The sequence below is a fragment of the Mirounga angustirostris genome, unplaced genomic scaffold, assembly GCF_029215605.1.
Source record: "Mirounga angustirostris isolate CCGP_5_RB_7025 unplaced genomic scaffold, mMirAng1.0.hap1 SCAF_2, whole genome shotgun sequence".
NCBI classification, from domain to species: domain Eukaryota; kingdom Metazoa; phylum Chordata; class Mammalia; order Carnivora; family Phocidae; genus Mirounga; species Mirounga angustirostris.
This window is the reverse complement of record NW_026991710.1, coordinates 6,433,994-6,451,511: the sequence shown is the minus strand read 5'-3', so window position 1 is coordinate 6,451,511 and position 17,518 is coordinate 6,433,994. Positions and strand designations below refer to the sequence as shown.

Here is a 17,518-nt window from a genome sequence, read left to right as displayed (position 1 = left end):
TGGGTGTTTGATGGCAGATCTAAGACACTGCTGCCAAGTCCAAGATCACGAAGATTTGCCTCTTTTGTTTTGTTCTGAGAGTTTTATGGCTTGGCTTTTATATTTAGTGTTTATTCCATTTTGAGTTAATTTTCATATCTGGCGTGAGGTAAGTGTCGAGCTCCTTCTGCGTGTAGATAGCCGGTTGTCCCAGCACCATCTGTTGGAGAGACTTCTTGCCCCGTTGAATGGTCTAGGCAACTTGATGAAAAACAAAAAACAGTCGATCATGGACATTGGGGGTTTTATTTCTGGATTCTGTCCTATTCCACTTACATGGTGATTCTTAAGCCAGTACCACACCGTTTTAATTATCGTAGCTTTGCACTAAGTTTTGAAATTGGGAACGATGAATCCTTTGACCTATTCTTTGTTTCCAAGATGCCTTTGGCTCTTCGGGATCCCTTGCAATTCCATTTCTGCAAAAGAAGGCTGTTGGGATTCTGCTAGGGATTGCACTGAGTCTGCGGATCACTCTGGAAGTATTCTCATCTTCACAATATGAAGTCTTGCACTCTGTGAACACAGGATGTCTTTCCATTTATTTGGGTCTCTTCTCATCTCCCCTAGCAACGTTTTCTAGTTCGCAGCGTTCGAGGCCCTTCCCTCTTTGCTGGAGGCCGTGAGCTCCAGCCGTACCAGCTCTACCTGACACCGTGGCCCGTGCCACACGGGGTCTTGTGACCATCAGGCTGCAGCTAGTGCCAGGATCTCGGGACGTGCGTGTTCTCCTCCTTCCTTTGAAATCCCAGTGTTTCTGAGGTCTTGGTGTTTGATGTGTTAATAAATAAGCGTATATATGGAAACCCTGCCCTGAGCTCTCCCCTGAGCCTTGCTGCTCTCGCACCCTGTGCCTTCCAGGCCACCAGCCCCGGCAGCGGGGTCCGGGCCACCACACGCCACCGTGGAGCACAGTGGCCGGGGGACTTGCGGAGCGTACAGCCCCTGCGTGGTTCCCGGTGTCTCCTGCTTCAGAGCCCTGCTTTCTCTCCCGCGCCCGTCACACACACACGTCAGTCGGTGGCACACATGTCCTCCAGCCGACGGGCAGCGCCTCCGCGGGCCATGAGAAATGGGGACTTGTCACCAAGGGGCAGCTGCCTCCCGAGTCCTGCAGTGCCCAGGAGCTGCCTGGCTTCCTGCTTCTTGATGGGGCGCACAAGGACCCATGTCAGCTGGCTCGTGTCACCTCCCACAGGACACGTGATGCTCCAGCCGCACTAGCTGGACGCACCGTATTCCTTGACGCCTCCGGGCTTTGGCATAGCCTTCTTCCTCGGGAGACACCCCTCCCACCCTTCCTGCCCCGACGAGCGGCTCCTCCTTCAAGACCCAGACGCCCCCCCCAAACCCAAGCCCTGGCCAGCGCAGAAGAGGGTCCGCCAGCACCCCACCCAGCCCCATGGAGGAGCTGTGACGAGTCAACACCTTGCAGCAGAGACCAGGCCTGATGCTCTGCGGCCAAGACACGCCAAGGTGGCCACTGTCTTGTCTGGAGGATGTCCACCGGCCACTGGGGAGTCCACAGAGGGAAGAAGGCAGGGCCCCGGGCCCAGAGGCACTTTTGGCTTTTCTGTCTTTGTGGGCCCCTTCCCCCTTAAAAAAAAAAGAAGGCGGAAGAAGAAAGGACGTTATCTTTTGACATCCAGACTGGATTCATGATTATTATATAATTATTTCCAGTTTTTCAACAAAATTAAAAACCATTTTCATGGGTTGCTGAGAGCATCACAGGCCCCAGCACTGGGCCTCGTGTGCCCAGTAGAGGCAGGGGCCCTGCGTCCAAGGAAGTGCCCTTCTCCAGCCCAGGGCCCCCACCCCCACCCCCTGCCTCTGTCCCTGGCCTCTGGGCCCACCGCCGCCCCCGGAAGCACAGGTGGGGGCAGGCCCTGGCTGTGAACCCAGGCTCTCCAGGCCTCCAGGAGCCCGCGGAGGGCAGAGCAGGCCTGGGTCCCGCCTCCTTCCTGGGCGCGATCGTTGGCTTCCTAAAAGCCAGACAGACTGGCACCCCTGCAAACTGAATTTATGTTCCATTTGATGCGGGGACGCTCTGGGTTGGCTCCAGGTACCCGAGGGCGGCTCGGTGTAAGTGCTCACAGAGAGGATGGAGCTGGGCGGCCTGCCAACTGGATCCATTCCCTCTTCCCCTCCCTCTCTCCCTCCCTCCCTCCCTCCCTCAGGGGGCACTGGGGAGATGGGCTCCAGAGGAGACAAACTAGCTCCGTGGGGCATCTGTAACCAAGTACCACCAACTGGGTGGCTCAGAACGACACACATTCATGCTGTTACAGTTCTGGGGCTTCCGAAGCCTTGAATCAGTGTCACTGGGCGACGTCCAGGTTTTGGCAGGTGCTCCTCTGAGGGCTCCACTGGAGGATCCGTGTCCTGGCCCTTCTGAGCTTCCAGAGCCAGTGTCCCCACACTCCTTGGCTTGTGGCCCCTTCCTCCACCTGCAGCCCAGCGTCCTCCAGTCTCCACTCTGTCTCCTCTGCCTCTCCTGTGAGGACCCCTGGGATTTCACTTGGGCCCACCTGGATAATCCAGGAGACCTTCCCCATCTCTAGACCTGGATTTAATCCATCTGCAGAGTCGCTTTTTGCGTATGAGGCGACGTGCACGGGTTCCCGGGGTTAGGACCCGGATGTCTTTAGGGGACACCGCTCAGCCGACCCAGCTCGCTTGCCTTGCGCTGGTCACCCGCGTTGGCTGAGCCTCAGTGTCCCCGAGGGTAAAATGCAGTCAGGAGGATCGCCTTCGGGTGCTGTCACGAGGAGTACGTGAGCTGCCTGCCGCAGGACAGACCAGGCTGGAAGTCTCTGGAGCTACTCTTAGCAGGGTATTTTGGCATAAGTGGGCCAAGGCTGGGGCGGGAGCTCAGTAGCCCCCAGGCTCCAGGAATTCCGTGCCGAAGGGGATCCTCTGTTTACCCCGCGGTCCTCAGCTCCGGTTGTGTACAGAAAGCGTCTGCAAAGTTGTAAGTAATCCCGGGGCCAGCATTCTGCTGCCGGGGCTCTGGGTGGGGTCCCCTTGTTGGGGTCCTTGGGGGCTCCTGTGATTCTCACACACAGCCAGGCTGGACCCTGTGCGTTCAGGCTGGGTCACCGCTCGTGGCTCTTCTTGCGGGCACCCCTGGGCTCTTAGCGCCACCTGGGTGTCTTGTGGGCGCGACTTGAGGGTGCTGTCTTTTCAGGGACTGGGCCTCCATCACCTCTAAAGGAAGGTGCTGAACATGGGGGTCTCCGAGCATCCTCAGGCTCCAGGGCTGACACTGTGCGGGAATGGGCTTCCCCCCGTGTAGCGAGGGCTCACTCTGCGCCCCTGGGTGCCCAGCATGGGTCTCCTGGACTCCCCGCTGTAACCTCGGGTGCTGGGCTGGCATGCCCCTTTCCCGGCAGAGAGGGACCCCGAAGTCAGGGGCGGATGCTTGTTCCAGAGCTGCTGTGTGTGGGGGCCGAGCAGGCCTGGGAAACCAGGGCTCTTGACACGTGTTGGGCAGTGAGTGGCCAGTTTGTCCTTCCAGTCAGAGTATTTTGGAATTGGCTGAAAAATGGGGCCGCTGGTGGTGGGGGCTCTCCAGGATGCTTCTACTCAGGCCGTGTCGACGTTAGAGAAAGCCTGAAGAATGCTCCTGAGAAAGAGGTATGTTTGGTTAGGTAATTTCACACTTTTTTTTCTGGAATATTCTTAGTTGTCTCATGGGAGAGGGGGAGGTTTGTGAAACTCTCCAAGTTGGGACACACTTCGATTTCACTTGAAACACTGGGAAACAGTCCGTGCATGCACTGTTAGTGTTGGGAGAGGCGAGGGTGTTCCAGAGCCTTCCTGGAGGCAGCGGGCCTGGCCAGGGCGTTGAAGGGCGAGGAGGAGGGAAGGTGGTGCAGTCTGGCATGCTGGGGAACGACAGGGATGATAGCAGACAGAGAACACCCGTGGAGGAGGCAAACCAGCGTGAGCCCCCCTAAAAGGGCTCTGGCTGTTGGGGCTGCATGAGTTCGCTCGGGGTCGTCGTAACCCAGTGCACCACTGGGGCCTTCAGCAGAAACAGACAGTCTCGCGGTTCCGGAGGTCAGAAGCCCCATCCAGGTGTGGGTGGGCAGGGCTGGGCTCTCTCTAAACCTGCAGGGGAGTCCTTCCTTGCCTCTCCCTAGTTTCTGGTGGCAGCTGGTGACCCTGGCATTCCTTGGTTCAGCCCTCCATCTTCACGAGGTTCTCCCCGTGTGTGGGTCTCTGTGTCCAAATTTCCCCTTTTTATAAGGACCCAGTCGCATTGGATTAGGGCCCACCCTGATGACCTCAATTTAATCACATCTGCAAAGACCCTATTTCCAAATAAGGTCACATTCAAAGGGACCAAGGTGCAAGGCTTCCATATTTTGGGGGTGGGGAGAAACAATTTAACCCATAACGGGCCTGGCACGTGAGGCTGGCATCTCTTCAAACCCTTGATCCCTGGTCATTCTCCTGATGAACGTGTATGAGCACGAGGCTTTTCTCCTTCTCCAGAGATGACACAGGCAGGTGATCTGCTTAGGCACACAGTTGGCAGGTGGCAGAGCTGGGATCCAATCGGGGATCTTTCTGGAAAGGCCCATGGCGCTCTCCTCAGGCCATAACCACAGGGGTGCACTCTGCCACACGGTGAATAGGAAACCCACATTTCTCTTCCTACCACGGGGCACTTCCCGGGTCTGTGCAGACTCTGGGCCCAGGAGAGGCTCAGGGTTTGCAGAGGTGTGTGTGTGGTGGGAGGGGGGAAATGGGGACAGCCTGCAGGGGAAGATTTTGCCACACCAGGCACCTCCCCCTCCTGACTGTCTGTGGATGTCTTTCTTTGCCCCTCTCCCTTGATATTGCAGCAACTGTTACGGTCTTTTTTCTTGGTTCTGTGAGCTCTTCGGTCATCGGGCCCGGGGAATCCCGGAGGAAAGGCCCAGGCCAGGTTCCAGGAGGAGGGCCCCAGAGAAAGTGGTTCCTGGCAGCCCCGCCGAGAGATGGGGCTTATTTTTAAACCTAAACAGATGGGGCGCTGGGAACCAAACACAGGCGTGGCTTCCAAATTCAAGGGACAGGTTTAAGAATGCCCTAGGATGTGAGATTGTGTGTGCGTGCGTGTGTGTTTTAGTTGAGGATTGTTTGACATGCACCGTTATGGTAATTTCAACTGTGTAACACAAACACTCACTATAAAAATTGGATTGTTTTTTTGCTATTGAGTTGTAGCAGTTCCTTATGTATTTTGGACCTTAACCCTAGCAGATACATATGACTTGTAAATATTTTCTCCCACTCGGGAGGCCGGGTTTTCCATTTTGTTGATGGCTTCCTTTGCTGTCCCACTTTTAGTTTGATGTCCCACTTGTCTATTTGTGCATGTGTTGCCTTTGTTCTTGGTGTCAGATTTAAAAAGTCATCGCCAAGACCGATGTCAAGGACCTTAACTCTGTTTTCTTCTAGGCATTATTTTATAGTTTCAGGTCCTATGTTTAAGTTTTTAATTGCTTTTGAGTTAGATTTTGTATATAGTGTAAGAAGGTGGTCCAGTTTTCCCAGTACCAGTTACTGAAGAGACTGTCCTTTCCCCAATGCATATTCTTGGCTCCTCTGTCATAAATTAATGGACAGTGTATGTGTAGGTTCGTGTCTGGGGTCTGTATTCTAATTTTATGTCAGTACCATACTGTTTTGATTGCTTCTGTTTTGTAATATCGTTTGAAATCAGGGAACACGATACCTCCACATTTGTTCTTCTTTCTCAAGATTGCTTTGGCTATTTGGGGTGTTTTGTGGTTCCATACAAATTTGAGGATTGTTTTGTTTCTGTGGAAAATGCCATTGGAATTTCGATAGGGATTACATTCTATCTGTAGATTGCTTTGGGCAGAATGGACATTTAAACAATATTAATTCTTTCAAACCATGAACACGGAATATCTTTCCATTATTTGTGTCATCTTCAAGTTTTCTTATCAGTGTCTTAGAGTTTTCAGCGTACAGGTCTTTCACCTCCTTGGTTAAACCTGCTCATAGATATTCTTTTAGATGCAATTACAGATGGGATTGGTTTTTTTTTTTTATAGATTTAAGAGAGAGCATAGAGTGAGAGAGCATGAGCAGGGGGAGTGGGAGAGGGAGAAGCAGGCTTCCCGCGGAGCAGGGAGCCTGACACGGGGCTCGAGCCCAGGACCCTGGGATCATGACCTGAGCCGAAGGCAGACACTTAACCGACGGAGCCACCCAGGCATCCCATATGGGACTGTTTTCTTACTTTCTCTTTTTGATGGTTTGCTCTTATGTATAGAAACACTGCATATTTTTGTGTATTGATTTTGTGTCCTACAACTTTATCGAGTTTGTTGATTGGGTCTGAGTTATTTGGTGGAATCTTTAGGGTTTTCTATATGTAATATCATGTCATCCCGCAAATAGTGACAGTTTTACTTCTTCCTTTCCAATGTGGATGCCTTTTCTTTTTCTTAACGCTCTGGCTTGGACTTCAGTATATGCTGAATAGAAGTGGCGTGAGTGGGCATCCTGGTCTTGTTCCGATCTTAAGAGGGAAAGCTTTCAGCTTTTCACCATTACGATGTTAGCTGTGGGCTCGTCCTAGATGGCCTTTATTACGCTGAAGCATGTTCCCTCTATACCCACTGTGTTGAGAGTTATCATAAATGGATGTTGAATTTTATCAGATGCTTTTCTGGCATCTCTTGAAGGTGATCACGTGTTTTATCCTTCATTTTATTCATGTGACGAATCACATTGATTTGCGGCTGTTGAACCATCCTTGCATCCCTGGAATGAATCCCATTTGTTTATGGTGTATGATCCTTTTAATGTATTATTGAATTCAGCTTGCTAATATTTCACCGAGCAGATAATAGTCTAACAGGGCTTCTTAACCCACTGCGTGGCAGGGGCCTCTTTTTGGCATGTTTTCAAATGCCTAAAATAAAGTACAAAGGGTTATGAGGCACGTGGGCTGGCTCAGTCTGTTAAACGTCCTACTCTTGGTCTCAGCTCAGGTCTTGATCTCGGGATCGTGAGTTCAGGCCCGTTGTTGGTGGAGCGCACTTGAAAAAAAAATACAAACGGTTCTGAAGGAAACCAGTTACATTAGATACAGCTCTTCCCACAGACCACCCTGGGTGAGGCAGCCTTGCTGCTCTGGGCGGTGCAGAGCCCCTGAAGCTTGCTGCCCCAGGGGCCGCGAGCGGGTAGCTGGGTCCTCAGCAGGCAGATTTGGGGTGAGTCTGGGGAGGCGGCTGGGGTAGGACAGGGCGGCGGGCGTGAGGGAGGCTGCGTGGCCTGGGTGGGAGCCCCGCTCTGCATCTGCCAGCCGTGTGACCCGAGTGAGGGCGGGAGCGATGGGGGCTGACACCTGCGGCAACAAGGGCAAATGCTTCCTTCCTGGTGTGCACCGTGCCCGGGCGCGATCGTCAGTCGGGCTGCCAGTCGTCGGCCCTCCCCCAGCCCTGGGAGCTGGGTCCTCCTGTAGCCACTGGCAGGCAGGGGCCTGACCCAGAGGAGCTGAGCCGCTCGCGCAGAGCTGCCCATCCCAGGTGTCGGCCCCAGCGAGGCTGCCGCTCGCGTTGGGAAGCGCGAGGGTCCCAGCTGCTGCGTCTGTGGCCACGTGGCCATGTGGCACTGGGGCTGCCACCCCCTGGCCTGTCCTGCACACTTGACCTCCTTCAGCTCCGTGCTCAGCCGCCCCTGCCGTCCCCCCGGGATGTCTGGGGTCTGTGGTGCTGGTCTTGCCGTAGCCGCCACCGGAACCCCGTGGTGCCTTTCCTGTGGGCACTTTGGGCCCCAAAGTATCGGTGACTTTATCCAGTGTCCGTGTGTCGGGCATGGGCTCCATCTGCAGTATAGACCGTCCAGGCAGACTGCAGTTTCTCTGGCCCTAGAGCGGGTGACGCCTTGATGGTCCAGGTGAGGGTGTCCCCAGGTCACAGGAAGGGAAAAGGGGGGTGGAGGACAGAGATGGTGAGGGGCACGGGTGGGACTTAGGGACGGGGAGGAAGGGCCTCATGGGGGGTGACGCAGAGGCTTCTTGCGTGCCTGGGGCCTCAGGAACAGGTGTCGCCCCGACCCAGCGAGTGTGAGCTGGGGAGGGGTGGGCGTGCGAGAAGGGAGCGTGTGGGTGTGAGGGCCGCCCGGAGTGGGCCAGAAAGGGACAGTGCTCCAGGGGGGGCCGGCCCGAGCCCAGCAGGCCGCGTGCTTCGCTTCCCAGTGGCCCAGCGCTGGCCCCAGCCGGGGCTCCCCACCGTCCCCCACAGGCCTGGGGAGGACCCTGCAGACTGGTGATGAAGAGCCTGGGCAACGGAGTCCCTGGCATTCTCTGCGGGCGTCTGCCCAGTTCCTGCCGCCCTCGTACCCCCCACAGCACCTGCGAGGTGGGGAAGTGTCGCCTTGGCGGGTGCGGGGGCCGAGGGCCAGAGAGGCGTGCCTGAGGTGGGTGGAGGGGGACGCATGGGGTGGGCGTCTGTCCGTCTGTGCCCCTGGGGAGCATTCCTCACACGCATACTGTCATGGGGCCCAGCGCCGCTCTGGTCTTTCACAGGTGGAGAGCATGTCCAGTAACGGAGGCCGCGCGGGATCGGGGGACGCGCGCCCAGGGGTCCCAGGCCAGGGCTCGGGGCTCGCCCCCAGCCTCTTCTGCAGCCCCAGGAAGTGGCGGAGTTCCGCCCGGGCTTGGCAGAGGAAGGAGCTGGTGGGGCGCCCGGGAGGGCCGGGGCTGGGGGACTCGCTGACCTTGATGGAGCCCCTGCCCCGTGCCGGGACCCAGGGCCCCACGGCCTCTGAATCCGCCCCCCTTCAGGAGCCTGAAAGCTGTGTCTGCTCACGGGGTGGGGAGGTGGGGAAGACTCACACCCCCCGACCTGGGCTGCAGAGCCTTTGCACGGCCGTTTAGCCTCCGGCCATGCCCTGCCCCTGCCGGAGGGGGCGCCCCCAGCAGCCAAGCGAGCACCCTCGTTCTGTCCCCCGCGCTCCGCAGCCCCCGGCCGTGCCCGCTGTCCTGTCCCGCACCCGCCCGCACGTGTCTCCTGAGCACGCACTATGTGCCGCCGGCTCGGCGTACAGCAGTGACCGTGGGGACTGCCGTCTGGCAGGAGACTTGAGGGCAGAGGTGACAGGGGCCCCGGAGACTCTGGCCTTCCCGCTTCGCTGGTCCCGGCCCAGCGGCAGGGCAGGTGCCCCGGGAGCGGGAGACATCTGAACGGCTGACGAGCAGGTGGCTGGTGCGTCTCCGCGGTCACTGGCAGCAGGCGGAAAGGCAGCCCACAGGCCGGCTCCACTGTGTGTCCCAGTGTCCATGATGCTCGATCGTGCCTGTACCCCCAGCTCCCCACACAGGGCCATTTACAACAGAGAGAGCTTGTGGACGTGGTGAGAAGGTTGTCCCGCTGAGCGCTTGTCCCCGAAGCCTCCCGGGGCTCCGCTGGGGCTCCGACCACAGACGGGCTCTGCATCCGCCTGGCTGGCTGGCTGCCCCCCGCGCCCTCCACGCCGGCCTTCGCAGCCCCCCTGACGGGCCCAACTCTGCCCACAGGTGTCCGTGCTGGTCCTCTTCGCCCTGGCCTTCCTCACCTGCGTCGTCTTCCTGGTCGTCTACAAGGTGTACAAGTATGACCGTGCCTGCCCCGATGGGTTCGTCCTCAAGGTAAGGCGCCCCAGGAGGGGCCCAGGGCTCTGGCCAGGCCCCCCGCCCCCCAGGGGACCGTTGCGGGAGGGAGGGGGGAGAAGGCGAGGCGGCCCAGTAGCAAGGCGGCTCCTGGGAACTGACCTAACCCGGGGGAGCAGAGACCCAGAGGGAGGAAGGGCTTGCGCGAGGGGGGCTGGGGGCAGGGCTGGGCACATGCCCCCCACGGCTGCCCCTCGGCTGGGCTCTCCGCGCGCGTGCAGATGCGTGCTTTGCTCGGACGCCTCCACGTTCCAGAAGGCCTGCAAGTGGCACCCAAGCAGACCCGGGGAACAAGAGGACTAAGTGAAGACCAAAAAAGGACGAGGCGATGAGGGGGAAGAGGTGAAGCACGAGGAAGTAAAACGGACTCGCCGTGGACCTGCTCCCATTTCCCCCGCACTCGGGATCTGGGCCCCACATTCGGTTCCGAACTCCCCGCAGCCAGGGTGAAGAGGGGAAAGGATCATTGGCAGGATCTGGGGTTGCAGAAATTAAAGCAGGAGAAGCCCACACCGAGCGCACACGCGGACGGGCTTGGTTTGTCAGCTGCCACCCGGTGACTTTGCTTTGGGGTTTGGTGATGCGAGGGACACAGGACCCTCGCACGAGTTAGCAGGCAAAGCCAGAGTTCAGGGTGCCTTCCAGCCCTCCCGCTGCGCAGCGGGTACGTGTGTGGGCCTGCCGTGTGGCCGCGGCGGTCGCTGTTACTCCGGCCAGGACCCGTCGGCTGAAGAGCCCCGCCTTCGGGACGCTCCCTGCTATTCTCAAAAGAAACGTGAAGTCAGTCGTACGCTGAGTTAGGCTATAAGCCCTGGAAAGCAGGAGAGCAAGGCAGGTTCTAGAAGGACGGTCATGTTTGAGCAACGCTCATAGGAGCCCAGTGAGGGAGCTGTGCGGGGACCTGGGGGACACCCCTTGTCTTCACGAACCCGTCCACCCCCCCGACGGGCTGGGAGAGGTTATGGTCTGCTTGGAAGCTCAGGAGGCACCATGGTTTAAAGGAGGCCAACCCAGAGGGCCTGGGGGCTTCGAGGAGGGGAGGGCTGCCCTTGACCAAGCAAGCGCATTCGCTGACGCTGGAGGCCGGCAGGGCCAACCCAGGCTCGGGAAGCAGCAGCGCCGCGGGTGACCGCAGGGCGGGGCAGGTCTGGTCAGCCTGGAGGACTGGGGGCAGTTGGACGTGAGCCAGACTCTGCAGACGTCACGGGCCAGGCGACGGCCCCCGGGTGAGGGGAAGTGATGGGACGGCCACTCGGTGGCCCCGGGAGGCTGGAGGTTTGGTGCGATGGCCCAGGAGGCTGCTATAGGGAGCCTGGGGAGAGACAAGGGTCTGGCCTGCTCAGGGTGCTGGAGACGGAGAGAGGACACCCACGTGACTGGGGGGGGGGATGCAGGGGAGGAAGATGCAGGGGAGGACCTGGTCCAGAGCCCGGTGACGCAGAGGGGCTGATGTCATGGAGAGGAAGCAAAGCAGACGCAGGAGCGGTGCCCTGATGGGAACTGGGTGTGCAGAGGACAGCTTCCTGGGGACTGGACAGACTGCTCACAAACCACTGGGGCCAGCAGCTCCATCAGGAGGACCCAGGGTTTGCTTCCGGGCTCATTCTCTGGGCCGGGGCAAGCTGCCTGCGTGGAGGAGGGGGCCAGGCTAAAACTACCCGGCCTGCAAGGCCAATTCTGCTAGAAAACCTGGTCCGGGCAGGTGGAGTCCGAGGGAGGAAGCCCTTGCAGGGCAGAGGGCAGCTCTCTGTGTTCAGAAGGCTCACGGCTGAGCCTGGGGCCCAGCCAGCCTTGGGAATTTGGAGTCCAGTGATCTTCTGGGGAATTTGGAGTCCAGTGATCTTCTGTAGCTACGTCTCTTGGGACGTCGGCATTTTCCGCTGGCCTTTCCGTCTAATTGGGGGCAGGTGGCCTCCCTGGGAACCATGGCTGGGAGGACTGGGGAGCTCCCAGTCTGTGCCTAAAAGCCCTTGGCTAAAGCTGGAGGTGGGGAAGGTGTGGTGCATGCCCAAGCCCCCTCCCTCCCTCCTTTGTGCACTGTGCTTGTGCAGGTCACACGCAGACCCCGACAGCTTAGAGGCTTTTACACTAGGATTTGTGAATGCTCCTAAAAGCCTTCTGGGTAGATACTGTCAGATCCCCATTTTACCCGTGGGAAGAGGCAGTACAGACGCGACCGTCATTGTGTCCAAGGTCACGCCTGCGCTTTGACCGAGCATTTAGCACGTACGTATGAAGTGCCGCTGTGCTGTCCCCGGCTGGGTGCTGGGCTCCCAGCGCCGGACAGGAGTCAAGGCCCTACCCTTGGGGCCTGTGTTCTAGTGGAGGAGACAAGTGGCAGGCACACAGGCAGATGCCCAGATGGTGTGGACACTGCCGAGTGCCAGGCAGAGAAGAAACCAGGGTGACTGTGAGAGCCTGGGGTCACCTCCTCCGGGTCATTTGGGGGTGCAAACTGAATGAGGAGTCAGTTTAGCCAGCGGGTGGTCTGGGCATGCATGGACTGAGGACCCAGACTGGGCTGGGGTCCTGCTGACCCCCAGAGCCAGAGAGGGGCCCCGTGGGAAGGGCGGATGGGCCCAGGTGCCACAGAGGTCCTGGCGTGAGCCCGAGGGCAGGCGTGCGCCTGTGCCTGCGCCGTGGGTGGGGGGGGCGCGGGCCGCCCCGACCGGGAGTGTCACCGGGGGATTTAGGAGGGCAGGTATGGGCTGGGGAGGATGCGACGTTTCTGCCTTTGTCCTGAAACCATGCAGTAGTTACAGGAGTCTTATGGAAAGGTTTTAAATGTGATGGGAAATTGCCCAAAGCCCATGTCTTTTGACATTTGGGTACTCCTCGCAGACTGTCAGCAGGCACACGCCTTCTCCCCGGGGATCTCGTGTGCCAGGCGCACTCAGTAGCGCTGGCCGCGGGCCAGGGGCTGCCGGGAACCCGCCTGCCTGGGCTACCCCCCCGGGCCCCGAGGGAGCGAGGGGCGGAGAGGTCTGGTGACCTCCGCACACTGGCCCGCAGAGGGGCGCGGGGCTGTGATTTCTGGCCTGAGAGCGGCGGGGTCAGACCTCCCTGGGAGCCCCGGCCCCACGCTCCCCCCGGAACTGGGGTTCCCGCCCACCACCAGCCCACCGCGGCGCCGCCCCGGCACGTTCCTCCCCAGCCCGTGTGTGGGCAGCGGAAGAACTGTCTGTCGTCCCCGGCCCGGCTCGCAGAGGGCAGGGGAGGGACCCCGTCGGGTCTGGAGGCTCCCACTGCCCAGCGCCTTGCAGGACCCTGTGCGCGAGCCGAGGAGGGCAGGACGGAGCGGAGGGCAGGTGGCCGCGCCGGCGGGGTGGGGGGTGGCTGGCTTGCTGGACGGGGGCTGTGGCTTCCTGCCGCCCAGACGTGGCAGGGTGTCAGCTGCTGATGAGACGCGCGCGTCCCCTGGGTGGTGCCCCTGCGGCTTCCGATCTTTCCTGCGCGCTGTGTGAGCGTGGACACGCCGTGGCTTCTTACCTGACTGTTGTGCTTGGCAGCCCTGGGGCCTGGCACGGGGCTGGCACGAACGGCTTCTGAACGTGCCGGGCAGCCCACCCGTGGGAGAGCCGCTCCCTGGCCACGCCTGGTCACTTCACGCTGACACTCCCGCGGCCGGTATCCTGGGAGGACCCTCCGGGGTGGGGGGACCTCCATCGTGAGGCCTCCACGTCGGAGCGCACGGGAGCTTTTCCGTGACTGGGGTGTCATGCCTGTGTCTCGCCACACGTCACGTGCTCAGCCCTGTGGCCCTGCTTTTGACCCCAGGCAGGCGCCAGGCTACGTGGACCTGCGCGCTGGGGAGGCCTCCGGTTCAGAGGAGGACAACAGTCTGTGGCCCGAGAGGATGTTGCGTAGGCCGTGGCGCTCACCTGGTCTGGGTCACAGCAGCCCTGCCCGGCAGGCCTCGCAACCCCCCCCCCCCCCGCCGGACAGCCCCCCGCCCCGGGCACTGCCGGAGGAGCACCGCGGCCCCAGCCTGCGAGGGCACTGGAGGCTGGGCTGGTCGCGCGTGCCGGGAACCAAGAGCTGCGCCGGGCCCACTCGCTGGCTGGATGCGAGCCTGTCAGTGCCCTGGGAAAACACTGGTTCGGCCCCAGGGGCCCCGGGGCGGGGCCTACTGCCTCTGCTTCTCACTGTCCTGTGTTTGAGTGGGTCATCTGTTGGTGGCTTTGCACGGTGACACTGGGGGGGGGGGTTCTGGGCGCTCCCACCGGGAGGCCCAGACTGGAGAGTTACCTCCCCTCCCTGGGTCTCCCTGGCCCCATCTATAAAAGCAGACTGCTGGAAGCTTCCTTACAGCGAGAGAATGTGCGTGGAAAGCACTTGGCAAACTGTCAGGGACGAAGAGAAGGTCAGGAGGAGAACGGCAGTGTGGGAGGCAAAACCCCAGTCCCTTTTTCTTCTGCCAGGAAGTGGCAGGTGGGCTTAGAATCTACAGGAAGACCTCAAGGAGCAGCCCCCCTGACCCGCCTTTAGCTTTCAGAGATTGAGCAAAAAAAGCTGGGCCCGGGCGGGGCGAGGCTCCCGGAGGCGGTTCCCGGCCGCATCCCGGGCTGGCCCTGAGGTCTCCCAGCGCCCACGTCCACGGCGCAGCAGCCGTGGCCAGCCATCCTAGCGGTGGCCCGAGGTGCCCAGAGATGCGGTCCTCAGAGGTCCCGTCACATTGTCCACATGGTGCCTGCCCCAGGCAGGTAAGTGGACACCCTGAGCGGCTGGGTTTCTTGCTAAGCCCCGGGAGTTGGTCAGAGTGCCCTGGGCGGCGCTCGGGCTACAGGTCCCGGCTTTGCGTGTACCAGCAGGGTGACCACAGCCGAGACAGACGGCACTCGGTGTGCCGAGCCTCAGGATCACCTGGGCTGTTGAAGCATACAGATCGCTCCCACACGGATGTGCCGAGTCAGACCCCTCGGGTGGGCGGAGAATCTGGGCTGTGACCCTCTTCCTGGTGGCCGTGGAGGTGGCCGAGGCCAGGCACCGGTCTTAGCTGCGGTCTCCCTTTGCTGTCTGATGGTGAGCCCGGCTTTGGTTGCTCAGACACAGGAAGCGGGGCTTCCACGAGATGGAAGGGCGACCTCTGTCCCGTTAAGGCTCCCGCGGGAAGGCGGCGGGGCTCTGTGAGGTCACCCTGGAGCCCCGATTCTGTCTTCTGCTGCCCTGCCAGCCCCCAGGGTATATCACCCTTCCCTGCGCAGTCAGCCAGCCGGGGAAGGGCTGCGGGAGAGAGTGGACAGACCTCCACTCCTGTCCCACCGGCCAGAAGTTAGCCCCACGGCCTCTCCCGGCTGCTGGGAGCGCTGGGCGCCAGGTGCCCGCCTAGCCCTGGGGGCTGGCTGGGGGAGCCGATCGCGGCCGCGCCCACCTCCCCTGTGGGCTTGCTGAGCCCCGCAGCTATTGTGTGCGCTGGCCACGTCAGCTGTGGGGGGGCAGTGGCTTAGGTTGGCTCCTGAATAAGGAAAGGCAGCCTGGGGTGTAGGGTCTCAACTGTTTGCGGTCCTAGACCTTTTGCGAGCTGATGAGAGCTATGGGCTGGTCTCCCCCGGCCCTCATCTCCCCAGGGTTCTGTGGCCTGTAGGGACAGAGCCTCTTCCTTCGTGGACAGCTGCCTGGGAGAGCGCCCCCCCCCAAACATGCTGTCTGGGGTCCTTGGGGACGTCCTGCTGCTCTCTGGGTCACAAGGTCACACTGCTCCCTAATAGGACCTGTAGGCCTTGTGTGACTGCCTCTCTGACCCAGGCCACCCTTCCCAGCGTGTTCCCCATGCTGCTGCCTGCGAGGCCGGCCTGCCCTGCCTCTGGGCCCCCCATGACCCCCCCCCCGGATAAGGCCTACTACAAACCTAGCTCCCAGGAGGCCTTTCTGACTTGGTTTCTGGTAGATGTAAAATGACAACTAGCGTAAGCTCTTCAGTGAAGCAGGAAGGCCACCGTCCTGTTACACACACGCCCCCCGAGCACCGCTGTTGGAGAGGTCGGCCCTGTCATGACATAAATCGCTGTCGGGTGGTCCCTGGGCTGTGCCGAGGCCAGGACCCATGCCCGCTTTTGCTCATTTGTGTATTTCTCCTCTCGGCCCCGGGAAGGTGCTCAGTAAACATCTGGAAGGGGGTTACCTGGAAACCCTGGAGACCCACACTGGCATCCCTCCAGCCTCGGTGCACGCACCTCAGGGGCCTTTTCTATCTTTCAGAACACCCAGTGCATTCCAGAAGGCTTGGAGAGCTACTACGCGGAGCAAGACTCCAGCGCCCGGGAGAAATTCTACACCGTCATCAACCACTACAACCTGGCCAAGCAGAGCATCACACGCTCGGTCTCACCCTGGATGTCCGTTCTGTCGGAAGAGAAGCTGTCCGAGCAGGAGACCGAAGCCGCCGAGAAGTCGGCCCAGTGAGGTGGGCAGGTTCCTTACGATGTGTCACTTGAAGGTAACAAAGGGACTCGGAGGGACGTTTCATTAAATATAATTCCCGATAATTTAGAGGTCGCTCATTTATGGTGCAACTGCTTGTTTGCTGATGCCGCTTTGCAAATAAACCTTGCTGCCAGCCGCCTGCGGGCCCAAGTGCATCTCAGCACTGCTTAAAGAGCTCTGACACCACTTTCCGTGATAAGGAGTCTTAATTTAGCTACTTTACTGGGACTTACTGGATGGTATCAAAAAATAAATTTACACCAGATACGCAAGGGGTTTGGATTCAGATAATGCATTTTGTGGACTTTGTTTACCACGCCCCCACCCTCGCTGTCTGCAGTCCTTACTCCACAGCCATATTTAGAGGGAGCCCCACTTTGCTAAGAGCAAGCTGTACTTCAGAATTTCTTCCAACCTCCAATCAGGCGGCAACAGTGCCGTCTCCAGGACGCATGGTAGTGAGCGGTGTAGAGAAGGAAGGAAATAGGGCAAGCGCGCTTTCCCCGTGCTCATCCCTAAGTTGCAAGTGTCCCGCAGCCAGGCACACTTGGGGGGCTCTGTTCCACGCCCCCACACACCGGAGTTGGCATCTTGGTGCAGAGAGCACCCTTGTTTCGCTCCAGTGCATGCAGACCGTGTCCCAGCATGTGAGGTGAGGGGCTATGGAAAGCGAGGTCCCTGGGCCACGGGCTCCAGGACTGTGTCAGAAGCCCTGTAGGTAGTCCGTCTGCTCTGTGATGTGTTGAATAGGAACGAAACCCCTTTGGTCTTTATGTGCTCTTCTGTTATGAATAAATTCGCACCAACAGCCCTGTTAGCCCTGTTAGCCCCTAAGTTAGTTTTCAAAAACTTATTTGTGTTGGAAAAGTGAAAATGTAATTGCTGGGGAACCAAGACTAATTTTTATTTTGTGAACCAGAACTCCTTTGATGTAAGAAGCAGGCAGGAAAGGCTGGGCGGGGCTGGTGTGGCAACTTGCAAACCCACTGATGACATTTCAATTCACAATCTTTGTAAGAAAATGCTATTTCAACCTGAATCTTGACATTAAAGTATATGTTTACAAAATTGCCAGTTAGATAAGTGTATAAGACGATTAAATAGAAAAAAGACATATGCAGACCTTTTCTTCCATGTTATTTGAATGTGTTGTTTCTGGTGGACATGTCAAAAGTTTCACTGTTTTTTAGTAGATCAAAAATAAATGACAACTAGTGCAAGATCTGTTGCAAACAAGCCTGGTGGCCACGGCCGACTCCGTTACTGCTTCCTAAACCCGATTTTATTATCAAGGGTGTTCTGAAACCATGACCGTGGGCTCAGGGAAGGGGAGCGTGCCTGAGCTGCATGCAGCGAAGGCCGCGAGGACGCACG

The 17,518-nt window shown here is 59.1% G+C and overlaps 1 protein-coding gene across 1 annotated transcript in view; it reads left to right on the top strand.

The window, feature by feature from the left end:
* Nucleotides 1-17,380, top strand: part of NSG1 (neuronal vesicle trafficking associated 1) — a 28,885-nt gene extending 11,505 nt beyond the window's left edge. The window contains exons 4-5 of the mRNA XM_045881503.3: nucleotides 9,590-9,700; nucleotides 15,920-17,380. Of these exons, the coding sequence (XP_045737459.1) occupies nucleotides 9,590-9,700; nucleotides 15,920-16,123 (315 nt within the window). The 3' untranslated portion in view covers nucleotides 16,124-17,380. The remainder of the gene's footprint in view (nucleotides 1-9,589; nucleotides 9,701-15,919) is intronic.
* Nucleotides 17,381-17,518: the final 138 nt, after the last annotated feature.